An 18,982-nucleotide genomic window follows, 5' to 3' on the forward strand; every position below is an offset into this window, starting at 1 on the left:
CTTCCAGTTATAGAGAACAAAGTTAGGACTGCTTAGTTTATTTAAAAAATGTGAAATCAGATTAATACGTCTCGTTCGCATGCACTAAACATCTGCCTGATATGCTTAATAGTAATAAATCCTTGACACATCTGTTTCTAAGCAAAGACTCAATTTCTATGCTTTGTGAGTATTTCAAATCTTTTGGACTGAAAGAGAGTGGCTTAAAGTGGAACAAATTCTTTTCTATGAAAAATGATCCTTCAGGTTTAGAATGCATAAAAACTCAAAAATTTAAAAATCTACAGTAATCAGTAGTTTCTTGGGAACTTTTTTTTTCAGGATAAAATAAAAACAACATAATTCAGTCTATTAAAAAAATGTGGAAAATATTCTTGATCTTATGAAGACTACTATGTCTCTGCCTAAATAGTAGTATTTTCTAGAAAAAGCAACTACTGTCTCATCTAGCAATGAGCTTGGTCTGAAAAATGAAGAACAAATTTTCCATGGGTGAAGGAAAGGGAATTTGCCACTGCATCTTTTAACAACCTCTTTGCTACTTTATGTACAAGTATATCAGACAAAATATGCTTTTCGTGCGGCCCAACGTACCAGTGTTCCGCCATATTCCATTGTGATCCTAGTGCAATATTCACATTTCATCAGATCGTCATCACCTCAACACAGCATCTGACCAGCAGTGATATAGCAAGTCAAGCACCCAAAGCATTTATAAACCTCCGTCAATGTCCACCACATGCACTTTGGTGAGTTCTTTACTTTATCATACTTGTTCTACCATGTCACAGCCTCTTGGTCACTGTATTAGCTTTTTCCATTTTATTATTAATTATCATCATCGTAATCTCATACAGGATAAGTGGTAATGTTTAGAAAGACACTCTGGAGAAAATATATACCAAAACCATCACTTACCTGACCCCGCATCGGCTGAGTCTGTGCTCCAGCAGAGTTCTGTGGTGACTGTGACCTAGTGAATTCTGAGAAATCACAGCAGAAGAGGAGTCTATTGTCCAAGCAGGTATTGACCTTGTGGGTCTAGAAAGAAAAAAATTATAATTTTATAATAATTTTAAGTGCCCGCTTAGCTTTTCTTTTAGTGCTGAGGTGGGGTTGGGCATGCATCATATTTTTCTGAAGTAAATGGAATTTATGGTATGTTTTATTAATTTATTTGTATTTCTGCAATGTGTGAAGATCCAGATCCTGCCAAGTATTGAGTGGTCTCAGTTCCCTTTGGAGTCAATGGAAGTTGAGGGTACTCAGTACCCTGCGGGATTGAGCCCTACATGAATATCTACACTACGTAAATTGTACCAAACAACTTGTAGCAGTCCTGTTCAAGGCGCTTGCTATCTATGGGCCTGATCCAAAGCCCGCTGACGTCAATGAGAGTTTTTCTATTAACTTCAGTGGGCTTTGATTCAGGCTCTAAAGGTATAAGGGAATAGAAATGGTCAGGAATTTTTTGATCAAATGTTTTTTGTGAGAAAATGCCAATTAATCAAAACAAACTTTTCAAGGTAATGTATCAGTTTTGACAAAACTGGATGGTCCAGGATGGAATTTCTGTATGTGTAAGGGGGGAAGGAAGAGAGACCCCCTTCCCCACCATCACTACCACAAGAACAGCTAATAGCCAAGGTCACTCACCTGGGGCGTAGGAGACCTAGGTTCAGGTCCTTGTTCCAAATTAGGCAGAGTAGTGGGTATAAGAGCCTGTTCATACAGATTTGATACAGCTAGATTGCTTCATAGGCTGGTGGATATTCAGAAGTTTCCTGAAGGAGAAGGGAGGGCACTTGACATACATGAAGCCTACCCATCCATGGTGGTGTCTATTGAAAGAGTAGGGAAAAGTGTGAAGGAAAACACAACGTTTTATATTATAGCCTAATGTACATATAGCACCACTGAACAGTTCCCATTGGAAGCCAGAACTGATGAATACCATTCATTTTCTCATATTACAGCTATAGAAACACCTGTGCTAAATAACTACATGGCTTCATTATGAAAATTCCAAGTGAACTTGCTCTAAAATCTTCTCACTTTTTAGCTGTGTGTGTAGTGGGGATAAGTTAGAGTTGTGTATTTTGGGATATACTCTATAAATTACTGATTCAGTACTTTTAAAAGACTCCCTACCCCCACTGCTTGCAAGGTATAGCTGTCCTTTACATAACAGTGTACATTTATTGGTTTCTTTGTATCTAGTTAACACATTTCAATGAGGCAAAAGGGATTTTTGTAGATGCCATTGAAAGTATAGAAGTAAATGTAAAGATGAGGAGGAAAATAAACCCAGGAGAGAACTTCAAATCAAGGATTCTCTTATATGCCAGCCAAGTGTACTTCCAACAGGATGGGATGAAAGGCAGAAGTTCAGTCTTAACTTTGAATGTTCTTGCTTTTGTGGATTTAAGTCAGGCTGCCAACTTTTAATGCTATTTGAAAATTTTTATGTGATTTAATCTATAATGCACTTCAGGATTTGACTGCTTGAACAGAAATGTTACAAACATTACCTTTTGCTCCTGGTTAAGCCTGTGCAATGGTGTGAAGGGCCTTGGAACATGATTCTGTACCCTGCTGACCAGTTCATCAGATATTCAGCTGGTTTGTGAAATCTTTTTTTGAATAACTATGTTGAAGCCTGGCTCTGAGACACAAAAGCAGGGGGAGGAAACTCCATTAGAATATTCCTGTCTATTATGAGCTACATAAAGTCTGCTGAGCAGAAAAAAAAAAAGATTTATGTGTCCGCAAAAACTATTTTTTATTTTTGGAAGTTATTGCTGGCAGTCAAAGCAAAAGATGTGTATGTTTACCTTTAAAGGCAATGGGGCTGTGGTAGTGTTTTCACTTGCCTTCAGAGAGCCCACCCTCATGGGTGACAGTGTTGGCCAAGAGCCTTATGTCTGAGCATTGGGAGAGGTGAGAATTCATGCTCTGTGCTAGCATGATAGTATTGCAAAAGCCTGAAACTGGAGTCCTGCAATGATACTTTTAGCTTCTGAGTCATTTTGACTCTGTGCCATTATTGATCAGTTTTTGTTTTCTCGGGTCTATCACAATATGATAAATAGTAAAGCATTTAGGTATGGGATTGTACCACTTGTGTATGATGTTTTAAAATCAATTTTTAGTTTAGTGCTACAATGCAAAACATCCGGTTCACAGAAGTCAGGTTAGCACTTAATGTGTGAAGAACTGCTTTAAAAAAGTGACCTGCAAATCATTCTGACAAAATTCCAGCAGCATTAGCAATACGCTGGATGTCCCCCATGGCCATTCTAGGAGAGGTAGTGAACATAATGCTCATTTAATTCGATTGATTAATATTTGTGCAGCACTGATAAAAGTAAGGCACTGTGAGAATGCTAATTGGTAGGAGTGGTAGTTTAAGTTCCACAACTTCTACTCCCTCTCAGCTAGGTCCCACTAATATAAAGACCAAACGTGCCCTAAGCTGTTGATGTCACATCAGTCACAGAGACCTTGATGGAACACAGAGCTAGCCTTTAGAGAGTTAGGTAGGTACATTTATTTGGTACTGTTTTATTTTGCAGAGTATTTAATATTTACATTTTGTTCCTTTTAAGATAAAAATACCACATTTTAAACTTTGCAAAACTGCAGAATATAGTAAAAAGTTAATTTACCTGACTCCCTGCAGAAGGACAATTTTGCAATTGTTATTTACTGACAAGATTTATTATTTGATTTGATATCACTAGCAAAATGCACGCTAAAGGATCAGAGTGAGAGCTGGAGCAGTGCCAGCACTAGACATAAGCAGACTAAGCAATTGCGTAAGAGCCCAAGCATCTCAAGGGGACCCCCTATTAATAATTAGTATGTGTTGTGGGGGATTGGGAGGGTCCAAAAATATTCCCGCTGAGGGCCCCCAATGGGCTAGCACCAGCACTAAGCTGGAAAGCCAGGTAGGGTGAATTCAAACTTGTGACTACAGTTAAAAGGTGCAATATATCCCATTATTAATCCACTGAGACAGCCAACTGCCCCTCCCCCCCCACACACACTTTGGTAACAGTCACTAAGAGCCTAACCGTGAGAGGTGTTGAACATTGCACTGACTTGTGTAAAGGCATTGTGAATGTCTAGGCCCTCTCAGGACTGCAAAAGTAATGCAGCGACTTAAAGTTTATAGTATAGTTGTACAGACCATCCAGTGATACAGATTGGCAATTCAGGGAATAAACCAAAAGGTTTGGATGTGCTTCAGGGTGCATCTTGTCTCTGGAACAAATTATGGGGGTTGTGGACAAGGGGCATTGCCCCCCCATCCCAGGATGACCACCTTTTTAAAAGGCAAAAGTGGGATACATGCAGGAGCCTCACCCCCCTCTGTGGCCCCGCTGCTGCCCCTCACCTTCCCCTGAGGCTCTGCCCCCTGACCAGGCCAGAACTTGGAGCCCAGGCTACTGAGGGGAGCCCCAGATCTTCCACCTGCCCTGGGCAGGGGGCTGGGGTGTCCAAGAGCAGCCCCTGGCCCATGTTCCTGCCCTCTGGGCTCCCTGGGCAGCTCTTATTGCTGCCTGGCTCCTGCTTCTGGCCTGGCTGGGGGAGGGGGGACTCGGGAGGAAGAGGAGGAGCAGGGGGTGGGGCTTTATGGCAAGGGGCAGGTAAGGCCCACCTCTGCCCTCCCCACCACTTCCACTGGGAATAGGCTGGCACCGGCCCTGAGCCTGAGCCAGGTGCAGAGCAGTGCCACAAGGAACCTGGGACAAATGCTGTCCTGGAGTCATTCAGCCCAGTACTGGAACTTGTACTTTGCATTTTGGGACTGTCCCGCCCAATTTGAGATAAGTGGTCACCCTCCCCTCCCCCACAATGGTTTTGCTCACAGTTCCATAGCATGCAATGGAGGTGTGACCCAACCACTTTTAAGCAGTGGTCCCAAATTAAATCAGTTTGGTGGCTGCCACAGTGGCACTCCTGCCACATGGTTACAATGCCACTCACTGAAATTTGACCCAGCCGCCCCTCCTTACGAGGCAGCTGCACCAAATTTCAGTGAGTGGCATAGTGGCCTGGCACACAGGGTCACAACATCACTGAAATGTGGCCTGGCCAACCCTCTGTCCAGATGGAAGGGCGGCCGAGTCAAATGGTGCCATCACCTGGCACACAGGGAGTCTTTTCCTGTACGGCAGAGTGCAGCTGAGTCCGCCAAGAGCTAACCTCTTGCAGCACCAGCTAGTGCACTATGTGGGTAAAAGAGAGGGAAGACTCCCCAACTGAGGGAGACACACCTTGTAAGATGAAGTGGGGATGAACGAGTGGAGACTGGAGCGGAGTCTCTACTGTGAGCGATGGAAACCGAAAGGAGCATCCCCTCTTTTCCCCCAAGATAATCTGAATTGGGACCAGTGCATCTTGTGTCTATTAATGATACAAGATCATTCTGATGTTCTTCTGCACAATAGGATCTTATGTAGTTCATAAATATTATATATTATGCACAAGGACTAAACAAACTGGTGCTTAAATTTAGTCAAATACTGTTACATGAATCATTATGTCAAATTATTCACTGTGAATAATTTATTGGAATGAATTTAGCCCCTTTTGTGTTTGTGAATTATCCACAAATTGGTCATTACTTTTACAGTTTTTATTTGTTTTTGGCAATTGTTCATGAATAGCTTATGAAAACAAATTTTGGGTTATAGATATTCATGATTTGGTCACACTGAGTGTTTGCTATTCACTATTCATGCAGTAGGACTGGCCATATAAGTCACACATTCCCTGATTGGATGACCTAAACTTTATAAACAGGAGTTTTATTGTTCACAAATTTTCATGAATATTTATTTGTTAACTGACAAATCTATTGAATGAGTAATAAAAAGAGCTTTTCCAAATGACATCCCATTTCAGATAGTGCTGGCAGGGTTTTCTTTCCGTCATTTTTGCAAATAAAAAATTACTTACCCAAATTTTTTTGAATTAGCAGAAAAAAGTGCTTGTGATCACTAGTTTTTATTCTCAAGAATAGTTGCAAAATATTTATATGATTTATTTGCCCATCTCTAATCATAGGGCCAAATTCTGATACCTTTGCTCACACAGAATAGTACTTTACTCCACAAGCAGTCCCATTTATTTAAATGCAGTTACTCTTAAGGGTTGTCTACATGGCTAGCCAAGGTGTGAATCTACAGCTCACCAGCTTGCTGCACAATAAAATCCCATGTTACTGCTGGGGGAATTCTGCACCACTGTGTGCATGCATAATTAATAAGCTGTGCATATTTTTAATTTTTTGCACAGAAAAAAACTTCTGCCAATAAGTTACTGGAGTTCTGCCTTTTGCCTTCCAGAGGGCGCTGTGGCACTAGAACAGAGCAGCAGCTCCCAGCCAGCTAGGGAAGAGAAAGAGCCTGCCTACTTCACAGTGCCTGTCAGGCCAGATCAGGAGATGGGGATATGGGGAGACAGACAGTGTGGGGCTGCTGGGGGTCAGCCAGTGGCTCATAAGGGCTAGTGTGGGAGGACAGACTGGGGCAGGGGATGAATGAGAGTGGAGGCCACAGGGGGGAGTGAGGTGCAGTGCCACATGGGGACGGGGGAAGGGGTGCAGGGCCACATAGGGACAGGGAGATAGCTGAGTGGGGGCACAGAGATACATGGGAGAAGTGGATGCAGGGCCACATAGGGACAGAAGGGTGGCTGAGTGGGGAACAGAGACACATGGGGAGGGGATGTAGGCCACATGGGGAGGAGGGAGGGGGCGTCTGAGTGGGAGTGGAATAACACATGTGGACGGGGATGCAAGAACACATGGGAGTGCAGGGACACATGGGTACAGGGGCAGATGTGCCTGACTGAATGGGAGAGGCTAGGGGTCAGCCAGGGTCTGCATGGGGGAAGCTCCCAAGCAATCTCTCTTAGCCCCCCACCAAAAAAAACCCTGTTCCATACTTTTCCCACCCCATACCCAACAACCCTCCAAGTTCACACTTAGGCTCCTTCCCAGCTATGATTTCCCTCTCCCTCAGTCTTCCATTACCCCTGACTCCCCCAAGCCTTTGCACTTCTTCTGAGGGGTGTGGGAAATATGGTTCTATACTGTAGTTTAAATGAATTATTACTCAGAGTTCTGTAATAAATATGCCTAGTAAGGAATCTATTTGTCAAAAAAAATTCCTAAATCTTTTTTGTTGTCTGTATTGTAACAGACATATTTGCATATTTGAAATAAATGACCAAAAGTAATTGAAACTTGTGTGATTATATTGTTATTTTGACAAAATATGCAGAATTTGAAAATGTGCACAGTATTTATAAATGTAGAATTATGTACAAAAAATAACTGAATTCAAAAATAAAACAATGTACAACTTCAGAGCCTATAACTCCACTCAGTCCTATTTGTTGTTTAGCCAATCGCTCAGACAAACAAGTTTGTTTACATTTGCAGGAGATAATACTGCCTGCTTGTTCACAATGTCATCTGAAAGTGAGAAAAGGCGTTCTCATTGCACTGTTGTAGCCAGCGTCACAAGATATTTACATGCCAGATGTGCTAAAGATTCCTACGTCCCTTCATGCTTCAACTACCGTTCCAGAGGACATGCATCCATGCTGATGATGGGTTCTGCTCGATAACAATTCAAAGCAGTGCAGACCAATGCATGTTCATTTTCATTATCTGAGTCATAAGCCACCAGCAGAAGGTTGATTTTCTTTTTTGGTAGTTTGGGTTCTGTAGTTTCTGCATCAGAGTGTTGCTCTTTCAAGACTTCTGAAAGTATGCTCTGCACCTCATCCTTCTGAGATTTGAGAAGGCACTTCCGATTCTTAAACCTTAGGTTGAGTGTTGTAGCTATCTTTAGAAATCTCACATTGGTACCTTCTTTGCGTTTTGTCAAATCTGCAGCAAAATTATTCTTAAAATGAACAACATGTGCTGAGTCATCATCTGAGACTACTGTAACATGAAATATATGGGAGAATGTGAATAAAATAGAGCCGGAGACATACAATTTTCCCCCAAGGAGTTCAGTCACAAATTTAATTAATGCATTTTTTTTTAAAACGAGTGTCATCAGCATGGAAGCATGTCCTCTGGAATGGTAGCCGAAGCATGAAAGGGCATATGAATGTTTAGCATGTCTAGTATGTAAATACCTTGCAATGCCGGCTACAAAAGTCCAATGCAAATGCCTGTTCTCACTTTCTGGTGACATTGTAAATAAGAAGTGGGCAGTATTATCTCCTGTAAATGTAAACAAACTTGTTTGTCTTAGTGATTGGCTGAACAAGAAGTAGGACTGGGCAGTCTTGTAGGCTCTGAAGTTCTGTATTGTTTTGTGTTTGAGTGTAGTTACCAAAGAAAAAAAATCTACATTTGTAAATTGCATTTTCATGATAAAGAGATTACACTACAGTACTTGTATGAGGTGAATTGAAAAATACTGTTTCTTTAGTTTATCATTTTTACAATGCAAATATTTTTAATAAAAATAATATAAAGTGAGCAGCGTACACTTTGTATTCTGTGTTGTAATTGAAATCAATATTTGAAAATGTAGAAAAACATCAAACTATTTAATACATTTGAATTCATATTCTATTGTTTAAGAATGCGATTAACCCTGTGATTAACTGCAATTAATTTTTGAGTTAATCGCTTGAGTTAACTGCAATTAATTGACAGCCCTAATTTAAACTGAAAACAAAGGGCTTAACTATGATGTAGTAGTGTCTACATAGGATGTTACTGTGCTGAAAGCTGATGCACTCAAATTCTGGACTGCTACATAGTGACTTGCCATGAATACAAGCCCTCAGAGTGAAGGATCATTCACCATGAATAAGAGTGGCAGAATCTGGCCCCTAACAGTACGATTTTTCTGGTTTTTTCCTTGACAACAGCTCAACTTTCATATAAGATGATGGAAGGAAATGAGGACTCTATTGAAGACCATCTCACTGCTTATGCAATTCAGCTTAGTATTCAAGAATCAATTGAAGCCAGTCAACCAACATCTTCCCATTACCATGAAAGGTACTTTAGTAAGTCAGAAAGCACATACATGTGATGAGAATATAGGAAATTCTTTCAGTGTTCTGGACAGTTGAAATTAAAAAATTTTTTATGTTATCCTAGTATTTTAATTTTAGTTTAGCTGTTTGTGTTGTGCAGGCACTCTATGAAGACATGACTGAATACAGCAAACCAAAATATAACCGTCTTCATTAGTTACATGCTAGTAAATAATCCTCTCTTTGAAGAAAATGGATGATGTACTCTCTGGGTATGTGTGACGGGTTGCCCACACCCTACGGGATGCCACCTGATGTACTGGGGTACCACTAAGCCCTCCTGTTCCATCCTGGGCTCCCTTACACTGTGCTGCTGAGTCAGGCCCTCAAGCAGCACACTCAGAGGTAGGGACACACCCAGCTGCAGAAAGACACAGACACTGAAATAAGCACTGTATGGGTAGGCGTCAGCTAGGGAATTGCCCAGTACTCAAGTGCACATCCCTGCTGAAGTGTAATTCCAAAATTGTATTGTCTTATGCTGCATAGAGGATAATACAGCATAAGCTCATGAAATCCGTCCCCTCCCTCAATGTGGAAGAAGATATGCACAGCTTTCCCCCTCCCCCCCAGTTATGAATTCTGCAAACTGGTTTTAGAGACAACAAAAACAAGTTTGTTGACTACAAAGGATAGATTTTAAGTGATTATAGGGAATAGCAAACAGATCAAGCAGATTACCCAGCAAATAAAACAAAAATGCAATATAAGCTTAAGATACTAAAAAAATTGGTTACAAGTAGTAGTTTCTCACCCTAAATGTTGTTTTAGGTAGATTGCAGAGGTTCTTGCGGGCAAGCTGCTCTTGCTTGCAGCTTAAAACTCCAGGTATTTCTTTCACAGGCCAGACACCTTCCCAGCCTGGGCTCAGTCCTTCTCCCTGCCCCTGTCTTTGTTTCTTAGATATTCACAGCAGTCATCCTGGGCAGGGATTCAGTGAAGAACGAACACTGATTACATCCGTCCCTTGCCTTCAATAGGTTTTACATATGGTGGGAATCCTTTGTTTTCCAGTGTGATTCCCCCCACCCCACCCTGCAGTGGAAAAATACTGGTATTCCATCATGGAGTCCAGTATGATGGTAACATGATCACATAATCCTGCAGTGTCGAAGCAGCCATGATTCAAAGGCCATCTGTAGCATCTCAGGAAGGTAGGAGATTAGCATCTTCAAAGACCTATATTTCTCCCTAATGGTGAATTGACTTGTCCCCAGCTAGCCAGCCAGACTGAGTGTATTCTGTCTGGTGGGCGTTCCCCAGTTGCAAATACTTTTGTAGTACAGATGTATTGTCAATATTCCTAACTTTAGATACAAAAATGATACATGCATACAAATAGGATAATCATATTCAGCAAATCATAACCTTTCCAATGATCTCATTCCTTATTTTGCACAAAACATAGTTATGCTCTAATCATATTATAACAATATTTCTATGAAGAATATGTGGTGTAGGGTCACAGTATATCTACACTGCAATGTAAGCCCAGGGTTAGTAGAACTTGAGTTAGCAGACACTGAGTTTGTTAACCTAGTGCTTGAGCATCTACACTCATTTGTAGCCCCAGGCTAGGAATTGTTGAACCGTGAGTCCCAACCTGGGGCTCCAGTATCTACATTGCATTATGCAGGTCCAAGTCTGACCACCCATATTCCAGACTTCCTAATGCGCTCTCAAAATGTGACTGCTCTAGCCTTTTTTTTGTGGTGCAAGCATGGGAAAACTGTACTGTCCACCAAAATTGTCTGTCCAGAGGACAAAGGCAGTCAGCCGTGGGATTGTGGAATACTTTTGGCGGACTCCCAGAGCACAAGTCCAGTAGTGAGGAATCTACACTGCAAAACAATAGGTCTTGAACCCTGGGTGACTCAGGCCATATCTACACTTATAAGGGATTGAGGCTTCTGTGATCAATGCAGCAAGGTTCAGTTTAGTGGGTCTAGTGAAGACCCGCTAAATCAACTGCAGAGTGCTCTCCAGTTGACTTCACTACTCCACCGGATTGAGAGGAGTAAAGTAAATTGATGGGAGAGCATCTCCCGTTGATGCAGCGCGGTGTAGAAACTGCAGTAAATCAACCTAAACTATGTCGACTCCAGCTATGTTATTCATGTCGCTGGAGTAGCGCAAATTAGGTCAACTTACCCTGGTAGACAAGGCCTGAGGCTCAGACCTTCCACTCTGCTGGGGTTCTGGGTCTGGGCCCAGGATTAATGTGGTGTGTGTGTAGATGGAAGGGGGTTAAGGCTTGAGCCTGAGTTCAAACCCTGGGATTACATTACAATGTAGACATACCATAAGTATTCTGTAGTTATAACCACATTTAAAAGGCTTTCTGGGGAGAATTCTGGCCAGTGTGCAGAAAATGGTGTAGCAGCCACACTGACATGTATATTCTGTAAAAGAAACTTTAGGTCTTGATGGAGCACAGATTTATGCATATGATTAACTTTATGGATGTGAGTAGTCCCATTGATTTCAGGGTTGTCTCCTTAATGTGCATTTGGAATCTAGAGCTAAGAAGCTCAATGCAAAATACGTGCCTGTGTTGACAGGAAGAAAAGGAAGAGCTCAGTGCAAGGACTATTGGCTGCAAAGGGAGAACCCCTCCCCTCACTGTAGTGAGTGTCTACTCTACACTGAAGCGCTATAATGCTGTAGCTGCACCACTGTAATGGTTTAAGTGTAGACATAACCTAATTTTTCCCAATTTCCATCTCAGCTATCCCTTTATATTGAGCTGTAAATCAGTGAAACCCTTGGACTTTGGGTTAAAAGCATGAAACGTAATGTGGTAATACAATGGTACATGCTGATCTCTTTTCCAATAGGAAATCCCTAATAGAACATTCCTGCTGGCAATAAAAGGAACTAATCTTCACTGTCTGTAATGTCAATCTAAAATCCATCTTTTTTTATACTTGTATATCTCCACTGTCACTTATTTTCTTTTAACCCCTCCTCCCCCAGCATATTAGGAGTGTCTAGAATATAGTATATATATTTAGTTTTAGTAGTACAGTTTTATTTGTTTTTAAATTGTGAAAAACAAAATTGAGTTTTGCATTAAAGACATGATTAGTATTTTTAAAATCATTAATATATATTAGCATAGATTGTTTTCTGTTTGAGCCAACTGCCCTCAGATGACATGTAGATAGCAATTCTGTTAGAGATGTTGAGTAAAATTTTCAAGAGTGCTTAAATGATTTAGGAGCCTACAGGTCCCATGGGCTTTCAGTGAGACTTTGGTTTCTAAGTACGTACATCGCTTTTGAAAATTGGTCTTCATTTTCTGAGTCACTAAGATGCTTTTGAAAATGTTACCTGTTAGTTACCTCTATTGATGAAATCAAACTTGGCTTTAATGGGAGTTGTATGACAAAAACCCCACCATACGTTTCTGATCACTATAAATTGAAGGATTTTTTGTAAAATGCAGTACAGTATTTGAAAATAAAGGCAAAGGCAGATAAGTGTTAATCACCCAATTCAATTTATGACTTTGATCCTATAATGGGATCAATGGAACCTTGAGAAAGTAAGGGGCGACATGTGGCTCCTCTTTCCTATTGCAAGATCAGAGCCTATTTCTTCACTGAAGCCTGTCAGACAGCGTCACTGTCCATTTCCATCTATGATTCCTACTATTATGCTGTTGTCATATCATCTCAGGGTCCTGGCAGCCATTGGCATTTTTACTACTGTATCACACAGATCTGCTCTGAATAGGTTTAAATGACATTGTTAAAAATGTTGGCCACTGTCTCTAGACATTGGAACTGTATTATGTTAGCTGCAGAGGGAAACTTCAGAAAAAAAGGCTAGCATAGACACAACCAAACAGACCTATTTCTGGCCTGAGGCAGAGCCTAGGCAATGAGTTGCGGGGCATGTAGGGGTCATGTGCCACCCCCAGATTTGCTTCTTGGCTTGTACTGAGCATGCTCACATGTACTAAGCAGGCTCAGTAACACTGCTGAAGCCAGTTGCCCCCACTTCTACGATTGGCAGGTCCGAGTCTTCTTTGGCCTGAAGCCTGGGGTCCAGAATCTGTTCAAATTCTTATCCTGTATCTAATATTCTTGAGTACTCTGTCAGGTCACATAGTGAATCAGGATTTGTAACTGAGGTGATATAAACGTGAAGTTGAAAGCCAGTGGAAACAGGTGATTAAAACCACTAAAAGTTGTGCTTTAATGGCATGTATCTATATAGTATATACTTTATATCTTTTGTCATCCCTTCAACAGATTTGTACCACCCAGTGATCAAAATAGGAAACTTATAGCAGCCATAAGAGAAGGTACAAATATTGAAATAAAATATTCACTGTGCAAAGCACTGAGCTTGTCCTTTTTTTCCAGATATGCACTATTTTTTGTTTCAGGCCAAGTATTTGATCTTCAGAACTATGTGAAACATAAATATGCTTTGGATGAAGCTGATGAAAGAGGTTGGTTCCCACTTCATGAGGCTGCAGCTCAGCCAATTCAGCAAATACTTGAAATCATTCTGGATGGTGAGTGAGCTCAAGACACCCCACAGGGCTATGAGATTGGAAAGATACAAGACAAGGAGCAATAAATAAACAAGAATAGAATCAATAACTGCAAAAATGTATGAGAAAACCCTCCATTGTTGCATGGCTTGGTCAGTCACATGGGCCAAATTCTCTGCTGGTGTAAATTGGCACATCTCTGTTGTCTTCAGTGAAGCTCTACCTATGTATACCAGCAGAGAGGTTGGTCCATTTTGAATGACAAACAATTATTCAGAGAAGAGCTGCATGATCTAATCACTGGCTACAATAGTCAACCATTGTGGCAGGATTAACTAGCAAGTCAAAGTTGAAAATAGTTGAAAATTCATTTTCATGCAGATATTTATCAACATGGCATTTATGTTATGTCCTAGATGCCTGTCATTTTAATTTGTGTTTTGTTTTCTACTTTCTGAACTCTAGCATCTTATAAATCAATGTGGGAATACAAAACATGTGATGGAGAAACACCATTAACTTTGGCAGCAAAAGCTGGTTTTGTGGAAAATGTCAGAACGTTATTGGAAAAGGGTGTTTGGCCTAATACCACAAACAATAAAGGAGAAACTCCTCTTCTCATTGGTAATTGCTTCCTTTCTATGAATTAAGCCAACATGAATAGCAGAGTTTTCAGTGTTCTAAACTATTCTATCCAGTTCTTGCATTCCCCAAAGCCAACCATAACAAGGGGATCTGGGGCCTGCTCCTGCAAACTTCACTTGACTATCCCAATTGGCTAAAATGCTTAGTTGCTGTTCAGTTTTTACAAAGAAAATAAAAGTGGATTATACAGCCACCAAATAATGTTAATTTTGCCTGAGTAAGTTTTCAGGTTAATTGTTGACTTTCTGGTCCCTATGGGCATGTCTACACTGCAGTGTAAGTCCAGCATGCAAACTCAAGTTCAAGTCTAACGCCCTTTCCATCTACACACAAATTGTGCTAATGCAAGGCTCAGACTCAGGGTCCCAGGACCCCACAGGGGTGGAGGGTCTGAGCCTGAGTCAAGCTGGGATTCAGGTTCAGGCCCTGTTGCTTTGCAATGTAGATGTTGCCCCAATGGGGGCATGCTCTGGGAGTCTGCAAAAAGTATTTCACAATCCCACAAGCCAACTTTCTTTGTCCTCTAGACAGACAAGTTTGGTGAACAGTCAAGTTTTCCCATGCTTGGAGCATGAACAAAAGGCTACAGGGGCCACATTTTGAGAGGGTGCTCGGAAGTCTGGGATATGGATGGTAGGATTTAGCCCTGCATAATATAGTGTAGAAACTGAAGCCCCAGATTGGGACCCAGGGTTCAATTCCTAACCTGGGGTTACAAATGACTACAGGCACTCAAGTCTTAGGTTAACGAATCCAGAGTCTGCTAACTCAAATTCTACTAATCCTGCAGTGTAGACATACGAGTCTGATCCCTCACTCTTGAAATCTGAGAGCTTTGCTATCGACTGAAGTGGGTGCAGGAGGAGACCCTGCATGATGTTATAGGGGCATGTTTCAGAAGTGGTCATGTTAAATTAATTACTGTGAGAAGAAACCTATGTCCTTAGAGTTCTAAACATCAGACAAAAGGTAGGTGAAAATAATGAAAGAAATATATTCTTACTTTTCACCAAGAGACTGCCAAGGCATCTTGGGGAATTTCTACTCGTGCTGTATGAGCAACTGAGGGGTTAAATTTACTAACACTGAGTTTGTGCTGAACATTTTAAAAGCACCTTTCTATAACAGAGATGAGAGATTTACATCTCAGAGAGGCAACATTTGCCTCCCTGCATAAAGTATTTTCTGTTCTTTGTTTCACAAGAATCACAAAAGTAACCTTCATAGTTTTTCATCTATTCTCCTGAGAGAAAACTAGGTATGGACCCCAAACTTTGAATAGATGGTATTCCAATATTCCATCTTTTCTCTTTCTCTCCTGCTACTGCTTCAGCAAATCAGAGCATTTTGTTAGCCTAATTCTAGCACCAAACTCCCACCTACGAGTCACAACAAACACTCAGTCGGGTGGGCTGGCTAGCTTACAGCTCCAGAGTGAATCTGAGATGCAATCAGACTCTGATCAAATGATTTCTGTAATGTACATCCTGAGTTGCCTTGAAGATTTGGGGCAAGACATCACAAATTCTAATGCACCTAGTAGAACATTCTTATATTGATTGCAAGGACTTGACCAAACTATGGATTTGCTTTCTGCAACTAGTATGTTGTTTAAACAGAAGACAGAGGTTGTCCCACATTTAAAAAAAAGTTACACCTGGAAGTTCTACTGCTTTGTTTTTCTGGAGAACTATTTTATTTTTGTTGTTACATTTGATTATGTAGAACTTTTCTTTTTAAGTTTTTGTATAGGAATTTATTGCATATGAAAGATGCAGGGTTGATGTTCCTGGAAACCAAGTTCCTTTCCTTATTTAGGAAATAGGCACAGCACAGGCAGTGGCAGCTGAAGTTTTCCTACCCTGCCTTGCCAATGTGCCTTATCCCTGAAGCAGAGGGACCATCTGCAGGTGGAAGCAGATGGTTCATTTTCTGTACGTGTTTAGTTACCCAAAGTCCTTTGAAGTCAATGGAAAGACTCCCATTGACTTCAGTTGGCTTTAGATCAGGCCCCAGGAGCAAGATTTTTAAAGGTATTTAGGTGCCTAGAGATGCAGATAGACACCTAATGGGATTTTCAAAAGCACCTGGGTGCCTATCTCCCATTGATGTCATTCTATATGACAATCTAGATGTTAAAATGCTATTACAGGGATCTCCCCTCACCACATGTGAGGCCTCCTGGTGGCCACTCTGGGGATTAGCTCTTCCAGCCCAATGTCCTTGCAGTTCCTCAGCTCCTTGTCTCTCTTGGTCTGCAGAAATAGCATCTGCCTCTTTGTGACTCAGCCCTCCAGCCAGGTCACTATAGTGTTTCCCCTTCCAGGAATATCAACAACTTCCTCACCATCCCAGGCAATGCTTAAATCCACTGCCCTGGATGGGCCACTCACGCAGTGAATCAAACAAATGGCCTCAGAAAGCCTCCAAGTTCACTACCCAAATTGTGCCTCTCACTCAGTAGCTAGGAGGGGAACCTAGGTCCACCCTCTACTCTGGATTCCAGTCCAGGGCCCTTTCTCCAGCAGCAAAGATCCAGACAACCACATTGTCCTGTCACTCAGAGGGCTTCCTACCTCATCTTCTCCACCCCTCTAGCTAAATCTTTCCTGGGGGGTCTAAATCTGTGTTTCTCCCTTATCCCAGGAAGAGAGCCTACAGCCCTCTCCCCCACAGCCCTCTTTCTGCTACCAGCTCCCTGGGTTTTATAGACACTCCACCTGATCCTGCACAGGTGAACTTCCCTTAATTAGGGCTTGTCTCTCAGCCTAAATATTCCCCAGTTTGCAGCCTTATAAATTAATTGGCACATGTAGCCTAAATTGACCCCTTCAGAACTAATATGGGGGGAAGCATACCCTATCAGAGGTGCCTAATTATCTTTAAAAATCTGGCCTCAGGTGACCACTCAAGGCACAAGTAATGGTCAGTAGTCCAAGTGAAGGTTTAACTAGAGGCTGTACAACTTTTAATGAAATCTTGGATGTTTTACAAATAGTTGTTTATGACTGTGGGTGGCCTACTGGAGAATATATATATAATGGAATTTTATTATTTTTACAGGCTGACTTTGTCAGGAGTAATTGGGTATTTTCACTTTCAGAAAGAATTTGTGGAAAATGGCATGCAACTGAATTACTAAAGAATAACTCAGTTCAAAGCAGATTCAAAGATTATTCTTTTGGAAAGTTTTCTGCTGATATATTTAAATGAGCTTTACCCTATATTAGTAATTTAAGTGCACCAGCTTCCAGCTCTTGTTGAAAATGAAAGTACTCAAGGTCTTATGAAGAAAATCAATCTATAAAATTAATACAATTCCCACATCAGACATACCAAAATACAATGATCAGACTTATTAAAAATTACCTTTGATGGGTACTAACTTTTGTCAATTTTAACCACAAAGAATACCCAATGAAGCAATTAATGTATTAAAATTTTAAGGCCTGAGCCACAAAGGATCTGTAAAAGTTTCTTTAGATTTATTACTTTGTATTTCTCCAGTTCTTTCCAGTAATTGCAAATCCATAGAACTGTTAAGATAAGATTATTAGCCATTATTGTCTGATGAATACCAGGAAGAGTAAACTCCTACTAGAATTGAAGGAAAAGGATTTTTTTTTCTTCCCCACTAAATTTACTTTCCTGGATATTTCTGTTTATGATTTCCTGATAGGTTGAGTTTTTTGTCCATGTAGTTTTCTTACTCTATGAGGCTGTTGTCATTTGGAATTGAGTTGGGAGTGGAGGGTGCTCTGCACCTGACAGTTCAATCCTAGTCACACTGAAATCAGTGAGAGCATCATCAAGCGCATACCACTCAGTATAAGTTGCAATTGAGAAATGCTTTTAATTTAACTTAATTACTCCTGCATTAACTCTACAGGAGAGCTGTAGATTAGAGGACTCTTTAGTTGGATACATAAAACTCCATTGAAGTCAAAGTAACTATGAATAGCATTATCATACAACAGAGATCAGCTGAAACTAAGTAATCAAAAAGAATGTTTTTTGAGGGGGAAGCTTGTGTATTTATTCAAACATTTATGATTGATTATTACTGCTGAGGCCTTGAAGTTTCACAGAATATTGAATATTTGTCCAAAAATTCTGGTTCAGATCATGCTATCCATTGAAAGAAAAAATCTCATTGAAATCATTGGAAGTGCCATTATAGATTAAAGATATACTACCAAGCTCATACAGAATGTGCAAGTCAAAACAAGGCACAAAAGAGTATCGAACCATATGAAAATAAAAGGTAGAAATATTACTGTTAAATGTTAAAATCAGACCTGGGTTGATCTGGGTAGAAAAATGTTCATGAACAGAAAACTATCCCCTCGATAGGTAACTTGTAGTCTTGAGCTGCATAGTTATCCATGAAAATTTCACAGTTGGATCCTCAAAAGGGCAGAATTTGGCCTTTAAGTGTAACATATGTCAGTGATATCTTGGCTAGTGACAACCAGTGAACATCAGTTTAGGCATCAGAATTAGAAGCTGACTTAATAAGTGTGATACAGCTGGAACCCAGGGAGAACATTGAAGAGTTTGCTGTAGTATGAAAAGTAAAGGGCTGTATTCATGACAAATGGTGGTGCAGGTTATACACTGGATCCAAGTTGGAAAGAAGAATGGGTGTTCATGTTAAGTAGCGAATTTATATCAACATAGTGTTCAGTGGAAGGCCAATCTTACAAGCCTGGCATATGTGGACCACTGATAGAAATCTTTGCGAGA

At 40.8% G+C, this 18,982-nt stretch overlaps 1 protein-coding gene across 1 annotated transcript in view; it reads left to right on the forward strand.

Annotated features, from left to right (window-relative positions):
• ASB15 (ankyrin repeat and SOCS box containing 15) overlaps positions 1 to 18,982 on the forward strand; it is a 45,249-nt gene that overhangs the window by 3,896 nt on the left and 22,371 nt on the right. The window contains exons 2-6 of the mRNA XM_043495846.1: positions 627 to 749; positions 8,914 to 9,046; positions 13,344 to 13,396; positions 13,481 to 13,612; positions 14,057 to 14,215. Coding sequence (XP_043351781.1) covers positions 740 to 749; positions 8,914 to 9,046; positions 13,344 to 13,396; positions 13,481 to 13,612; positions 14,057 to 14,215 — 487 coding nt within the window. The 5' untranslated portion in view covers positions 627 to 739. The remainder of the gene's footprint in view (positions 1 to 626; positions 750 to 8,913; positions 9,047 to 13,343; positions 13,397 to 13,480; positions 13,613 to 14,056; positions 14,216 to 18,982) is intronic.

This window comes from Dermochelys coriacea, chromosome 1, assembly GCF_009764565.3.
Source record: "Dermochelys coriacea isolate rDerCor1 chromosome 1, rDerCor1.pri.v4, whole genome shotgun sequence".
Classification (NCBI taxonomy): domain Eukaryota; kingdom Metazoa; phylum Chordata; order Testudines; family Dermochelyidae; genus Dermochelys; species Dermochelys coriacea.